We start from the raw sequence: 7708 nt of genomic DNA, 5'->3' as shown, positions 1-7708 counted from the left end.
TTGACCCAATATGCAAAGTCTAACCAGTTCCTAAAAAGATATATTGACCCAAATAATATGGAGAGACTTTTGGTTGAACTGGACCAGGTTCAGACTAGGGATGAGCGAGTACACCACTATCCATATTTGTATCCGTATCTGTTCAACCATCTACATTATCTGTAGCCGTATCTATACTCGGATGGGGTGGCACTTAAAACCGAAACTGGGCATTGTTTATACCGAAAGTTGCATTTTTAAGCCTGAAATTTGTATGGGTTGATCAGAAGTTGCTATATATATATTGTAAGCCTCAATATATTTTTATTTACAGCTTAATTTGTATTACACCAAGGTAAGAACAACAACAAAAAAAAAAAAACCTGACCGGTGAAGAAAACAGTGTGAGAATGAGAAAGGCGATGCAGGTTGCATGCAGCCCGGCCTGTCACACAAACACCGCTTCTGTTTCGAATCAAATAACTCTACAATATCTATCGAAATGCTGGTGTGGACAGGCTGTCTCTGTATATATCCGTACCGGATACTCGTTTCAGCCGAGTATCCGGTACCCAGTTCAGACCAGATACAGATCCTACAGATTCTTTAGTACATGAGATCAGCTGCACCCCCGCTCATGTCCACCTCTTTGTTTTTCTGAAAGGGAAACTGGATTCCTGCCAGTCTGATGAATAGGATGTTGAGTCCGTGAAGGGAGAAGATGAGGAAGAAAAGCCAAAAGGATCTGTCGTAACTCTCACTGTACGCCTGGTACACGAAGTTGACTTCGTTAAAATTGGCAATCCGGTCTGACAGGTGATGAAGTTTTACCTCTGATGCAAACAGGATCATCACCAAACAGCTACACAGACCTGCAAAGCAGACCAGACCATGAACCAGCTTCTGTTCTTGGGTTTCAGACAGACAAAACACTAATTCCTGACTAAATGCTTCTGAGTCAGGGGTCAACATGCAATACAAATCACTGCTGTCAAAATAATCATGAAATTCAGTTAATGATTATTCTGAAAAAAAAAAGGCCTGAAGAGGTCACAGTTCACTATGATGAGCAAATGCTGAATAATCATTAATTGGTGAGATGTTATAGTGACAGATGAAATATTAGTGATTACAAGTAATGACAGGTTGACAATAAGTGAGATGTTAATGATGACAGGTGAAATGTTTGTGATGACAGGTGGTCATGAAATAAAAATGTAAGTAACCTCAGTGAGGGAGATAAATGGGGGGCTGTTGACTCTTAGTTTACTCCAGCAGTGGCTTGCCCCCATCCTTTGCCCTCCCTATTTCTCATTGTCTTTTGTTCCCATCAGCTTGGCTGTCCTGGGTCAATGTTTCTGTAATTGCAGCGATTATCAGACTGGACACTGACACTGTTTCTCTGCATCTTTAAACTGATCCCTTAGAGAAGGGACCTACTCAGGTCCTACTCAGAAGGAACTTTCTAGCCCAGCATGCATTGGGCATACATCATGACGTGTTTTATGCATTGTAACATTCAGTCACAACAGAAGAAGGGTTTAGTATATTGTTTGTTTCTTAGTTTGTGGGAATGCTGTATTAAAGCGAGACTGAAGATTGATCCCTTCTCTGCTGTGTTAAAAAATCTATTTAAGGTGTCCTCATTATTTTGCCTATTTCTCCTAGATATAAATGAGTACATTTATAAATGATGAAAAGATATAAATGATGTAACATTTAATGTTGACCATTTTCCTTGTGTTTCTTAATCTCAGCTTCTCAGAAACAGCCTTTATTTGTTGAAGCCAATTTAAATTCAACTTAAAATGTTTTTTTCCCTCTGTCTTCGATAGAAATAAACAATTCTTAACAAAACAAAATTGTCATCATAGTATTTCTCTCAAAGGAGCTTTAGGATAAACTCGTCAGAATTCAGTCATCTCCATGAAAATGAACATGAGTTGGACATGTAGGCATGTGTTTCTCACAGCAGATGATGGTCCAAAGGTAAAGTCCCATGGGTCCTTGCAGAGTCTTGTAGGGTCTGCCAAAGGCATTGAAGAAGAAGAAGCCCGTGGCCACAGAGGAGAAGAGGATGACAGCACCACAGAAAAAGATAATGCTCACATGTAGGCCCGCTGGGATGGCACTCAGTAGGTCTGGGAAGACTGGGAGGGAGAGAAGACACCAGAGGTTCAGAGGAAGACCAGAGTCACCAATTAACCTAAACATGCTTGTCTGGACAGTGGAAGAAAACTAGAGTACCCAGCAAAAACCCATGCGAACACAGGGAGAACATGTAAACTCTGCACATTCTCTGGATGACAAGACATTATGCATCAATAAAGAGGGAGGAAGCAAAATGAATTTCTTCACCCCACTAACCCCAGCCCCAGTAGGCCATATTAAAGCCCTCATCTATGTGGTATTACCATCAGTAATGTTACACACCACATCGGCATACAGATTTTATTTGTTTCATCTTCCAGTCCTTTTGTGGGTTTCTCTGAAATGACTGAAATGACCAGGCTGCATATTATATGTATATTATATGTATTATATGTATATGTATATATGTATTATATGTATATATGTATTTATTATATGTATATATATATATATATATATATATATATGTTTAATTGCTTTTTACCTTTGCAGCACAGGCTGTCCCCACCTGCAATTCAAGCTGATGCAGTTTGATGTTTCCAAGGTTTTTTCTTTATATTGCCCCGGTGGTCTCAGTTAGCTTTTGCCGTGCATTAAAGTCATTAAGCAGAATAACATTGTAAGTGGCAGCAAAGTAAATTTGTAATTTTACAATATGTTTGTCCAGCTGCATCTGAGCATCCTACATGTCTGTGTTCACTGTCTTCTCATCCTCAGTCTCAGCTTCAACATACCAGAAATCTTTGTGCTTAACACTGTCACACTGTGAACATGTTTCTTTTAGCTGCAAAATTATTCTCTGCACATCGTACAGTATGATGGACATTTCTGGACAAACCAAAACTCAACAGTGTTGATGTTCCTTGTATTTCTTCCACCATGGGTGTAGAGATGACTTTGATTTTCTACGGTTAAGCAATTTTTCCCAACTGTGTCTTTGTCCCCTGAATGTCACATTTTGGATTTGTCTTATTACCTTCACATCTATATAGTCCTATCCTGAATTATAGAGTCTTGATAATGTTCCATGCTCCTTAACTGTATCACCCATCACCAAATCCAGTAACTTCTTGCTAAACTCACCAACAAGGCAGCTGAAAAGCTTTACCTTCTGCTTATACCTCTATGTCAAGTCCCCATACAGCAAAAACTCCTCCCTTCAGGTGTCTCCATGTTGCACTCTACCCTTTGTCACCCACAGCCAAGTCTGAGGCAAATTCCCCTCCACAGCCATCATTCAGTCTGTCTTTTCCCCAAGACTGAATCTCAAGTTTTATCAACTGGGTCAAAAGTTTATGAACATAATAACATGAACGGTCAACAATGGTCACACAAACAGACACACAATCAGGTCTAGGTCACAACTGAGTCCTACACAACAGATCCATTGTTAGACAGTGGGTGTCAAACTTAATGGACAATACCGCTTCTGTTTCACCTGCCACTGTCATGCAAAGGATTAAATGCTATGTTTTTAATTTTAGTTTTTAATAACAGCCTGTGAATTTTTAAGAACAGTAGAAGAGACTGGACGATCTGCTACACTCTGGACTTAACTGATACATCCAGTGATGGTTCTATACAGATACTCTTTGTTCTCTCTTCAGATCTGGTCCAATCAGCTCGTTTGTGAGACATGACTGCTCTCGTTAACTGGAACCAGTTCAATCTATCTGCTCTGCACCAGGATGAGCATAGCAAAAGGCCAAAGATCCTCTGATTTTCACAGAATACCATGGGAATCTCCTGGACCTGGACCTACATCAGCTCTGCTTGTCTGGTCTAGTTCTTGTGAGCCATCTTTGAATAAATTCAGTCTGATCTGTCTGGTTTCAGTTGACTTCACAGACTCCACATCAGACCAGCTTTAGGTTGATTCCTCATTCGTATTCCGTCACTGATGATTGTTGTCTCCATATCTTTCATGTAGGCGTAAAAAAAAATTATAAAAATAATAATAATAAATAAATAAAAGATGTTGAACTTAACATTTGAGGAAGTGACTGACCAGGAGTCAGAGTCAACTGAATTAAAGTACCAAAACTCAGTAGAAATGCTGTAAAAGCAGTTACAGCAAGAACCAAAAGTAAAAGTTGCGACTATCCAAGACTGTATTCTGAACTACCAGATTCTGGGTCGTAAGGTCTATTTAAAGAGGTTTTTAGTTATTCAATTGAATAATTGATGCTCACTTGAGCTCACAGTCCATCTGCCTGTTGCCGGACCAAGTCTGCATGAGGACTCAAACACTCACACGAAAACCTGGACGATCTCCCTCCCAGGCCACACTGCTTCACCCTCTGTCCGTGAAACAGTCCGTAGCTCAGCTCTCCCAGGAATTTGTTCAGCTCGGGTCCGGTCGCATTGACCAAGTCGGCTCCAGTCCGGCACAGCACGGTCCCGTTTAGCCAGAACGGCAGACCGGTGGCCACCGCGGCCGTCAGGGCGCAGGATAAACCGAAAATCCCGCAGACAGAGAAGATGAGCTGCTTCTGTCGACTCGGCATGGCGGGGAGGATGAAGGCTGGATTAGGCTGTTGGACGGGTGGAGCGGGGGCATCGCTCCCCCATCTGCCCCACGTCCCGAACCTCACTCCGCTGCGGGACTGAGGTCAAGACAGGTACAGGTTCGTCAAAGACCCACAGCAGACAGGCTCAATAACACCAGATCGAATCACCAGGACAACAAGGGGTTAAATTACAGACTGGGAGGAGGAGGGATCACTGAGCATTCAGCTGTCCAGCAATATGCTGAGTGTGACAGACGATGCTTCATTGTTTATGTACCACACATACTAACACACGTACACACAGGTCAGATGGCACCTCCTATTGGCGCATATTTTAATAACGCAAAAACTCCCCATCAGTATAAAGCTGCAGTTTCAGCTCCGCAGCTTTCCGACTACTGTTCAGCTACTAATTTAAAGGCTTGTGTGGTTGAAAATTCTGACATTTAACTGTTCTGCTAGTTATTGTGATCTTTATCGTATGTTCATGTAAACATAAATTGTTGACGTAAGCCCGCGATAGCATTGTCACGCATAGAAGACCTTCTCTATATGTAAAGTACCTTGATGTAACTTTATGATTTGGCGCTATACAAATAAATCTGATTTGATTTGATTTAGAAGTTACTAAGTGTACCATCGACAGAGAACCCAAGATAGCGATGTCTCAGTAATACATATGGTTCGAACAAGTCTGACAATGATGACGCTAACACCATATATTTTATCTACTAACACCCTTTTCAAGAACACAATAAAAACTGTATGTTTTGAGGGGTCGATGCTCTCTCACTGTTCATACGGTTGTATGAGTTCATTCACTGAATGCTATTAAACTCATGCAGGACAGCTGACGTGTGCAGACCCCTTTTTCAAAGATCTTTGTCAACCTTTTGCCACCACACTTGTTCCATCAGAAGACAAGTCTGTACCTGGGTTGAAACTTACAATTTGTCCAATTAACAGAATTAACAATCAATAATTACTCTAGGGGAGACCCTAGGAACCACAAGTAAACCTCCATCTAGAGAACGGAGTGGCCTGCTAGGACAGTAAGGAACTATGAGCTCTCTGAGATATGATGGAGCTTGGCCATTAAGAGCTTTATATGTTAAAAGAAGGATTTTGAATTCAACTCTATAGTTTACTGGCAGCCAATGAAGAGCAGCTAACACAGGAGAGATATGATCTCTTTTCCTAGTTCCTGTTACTATTCGTGCAGCAGCGTTCTGAATCAACTGAAGGCCTTTTAGAGATTTGTTTGGACATCCAGATAGTAATGAGTTACAGTAGTCCAGTGCAAATGCATGGACTAGTTTTTCTGCATCATCCTGAGAAAGGATGTTTCTGATTTTCCTAATGTTTCTAAGGTGGAAGAAAGCTGCCTGACTAACTTGTTTTATGTGAGGGACAAAGGACATGTCCTGGTCAAAAATTACTCCAAGGTTTCTTACAGTGGAGCTGGAAGCCAAAGTGATGCCGTCCAGACTGATGAGATGATTAGATAGTATTTTTCTATCTAAGTCATCCAGACTTTTATGTCTTCAAGACATGCCTGCAGTCTGACTATCTGGGTGACTTAATTTGGCTTCATTGATAGGTACAGCTGAGTATCGTCTGCATAGAAGTGGAAGTTGATGCTGTGTTTCCTGATAATGTTGCCTAGAGGAAGCAGATAAAGCGTAAAGAGGATTGGTCCAAGTAGCGAACCCTGCGGGACTCCGTGACTGACTACAGTACATGAGGAGGAGCTGTTGTTAACATGAACAAACTGATGTCTATCTGATAAGTAGGATTTGAACCACCTTAGTGCAGTTCCTTTAATTCCAATTTCATGTTCCAGTCTCTGTAGTAAAATATTATGATCTAAGGTGTCGAATGCAGCACTGAGATCTAGAAGGAGAAGTATGGAGGCTGATCCATTGTCTGAAGCCATTAGAATGTCATTGGAGATTTTCACCAGCTTTCTCAATGATTTTAGAAGTAAATGGAAGGTCCGATATGGAGCTATAGTTTGCCAAAACATCTAGATCAAGATTAGGCTTTTTAAGCTGGGGTTTGATGACCGCGGAAGCATCAACTTCCACTTCTATGCAGACGATACTCAGCTGTACCTATCAATGAAGCCAAATTAAGTCACCCAGATAGTCAGACTGCAGGCATGTCTTGAAGACATAAAAGTCTGGATGACTTAGATAGAAAAATACTATCTAATCATCTCATCAGTCTGGACGGCATCACTTTGGCTTCCAGCTCCACTGTAAGCAACCTTGGAGTAATTTTTGACCAGGACATGGACAGGACATTTCTATCTGGATGTCCAAACAAATCTCTAAAAGGCCTTTAATTAATTCAAAACGCTGCTGCACGAATATTAACAGGAACTAGGAAAAGAGATCATATCTCTCCTGTGTTAGCTGCTCTTCATTGGCTGCCAGTAAAATATAGAGTAGAATTCAAAATCCTTCTTTTAACATATAAAGCTCTTAATGGCCAAGCTCCATCATATCTCAGAGAGCTCATAGTTCCTTACTGTCCTAGTAAGCCACTCCGCTCTCTAGATGGAGGTTTACTTGTGGTTCCTAGAGTCTCCAAGAGTAAATCTGGAGGCAGATCGTTCAATTATCAGGCTCCTCTTCTATGGAACCAACTTCCAGCATCGGTCCGGGGGGCGGACTCTTTAGTAATTTTCGAGACCAGGCTTAAAACTTTCCTGTATGACAGAGCTTATAGTTAAAAAGTTAAAGTCTTTAGCTATGCTGCTGTAGGCCTAGGCTGCTGGGGGAAGGACTGAGCTTCTCTCTCTCTCTCTTGCTGTCTGTCTCCCTGTCACCCTCTCTCACCCTCTCCCTCTTTCTCTTTCCCTCCCTCTCGTTTGCTCTCCTTTCCTCCCCCCTAGAATGGGCTGATAAGAACCATCCTTCTTAAAAAACACAGTTTCACCCAGTTCTAAGCATTTATACTGCATTTACTAACCATGTTCTGCCAATGTCTCTGTCTCTCCCAGTTCCTCTCCTCTCTCTCCCTGTCCTCATCCTGCAAGTGGTGACTCATCGCCATCCCATGTT

General features: G+C 41.6%; 1 protein-coding gene across 1 annotated transcript; it reads right to left on the bottom strand.

Moving 5' to 3' along the window:
* Positions 1-585: 585 nt before the first annotated feature.
* On the bottom strand, positions 586-4637 carry clrn1 (clarin 1). Its single transcript, XM_029518298.1, has 3 exons — positions 4385-4637; positions 1950-2129; positions 586-851 (listed from the first exon to the last, which is right to left on the bottom strand). The coding sequence occupies exons 1-3, from the start codon at positions 4635-4637 to the stop codon at positions 586-588; spliced, it is 699 nt and encodes a 232-aa protein (XP_029374158.1).
* Positions 4638-7708: the final 3071 nt, after the last annotated feature.

Source organism: Echeneis naucrates, chromosome 13, assembly GCF_900963305.1.
Source record: "Echeneis naucrates chromosome 13, fEcheNa1.1, whole genome shotgun sequence".
NCBI classification, from domain to species: Eukaryota; Metazoa; Chordata; class Actinopteri; order Carangiformes; family Echeneidae; genus Echeneis; species Echeneis naucrates.
The sequence above is the reverse complement of the archived record's forward strand: the minus strand, read 5'-3'. Positions and strand labels throughout refer to the sequence as shown.

Excerpts from the sequence above, each read along its gene's own strand:
- clrn1 (XM_029518298.1), bottom strand. The coding sequence starts at position 4,637 with ATGCCGAGTCGACAGAAGCAGCTCATCTTCTCTGTCTGCGGGATTTTC. Across the intron at positions 2,130-4,384 it reads GAGATCGTCCAGGTTTTCGT|TCTTCCCAGACCTACTGAGT; the intron begins GTGAGTGTTTGA and ends TCTCCCTCCCAG. Across the intron at positions 852-1,949 it reads CCTTTGGACCATCATCTGCT|GTCTGTGTAGCTGTTTGGTG; the intron begins GTGAGAAACACA and ends TCTGCTTTGCAG.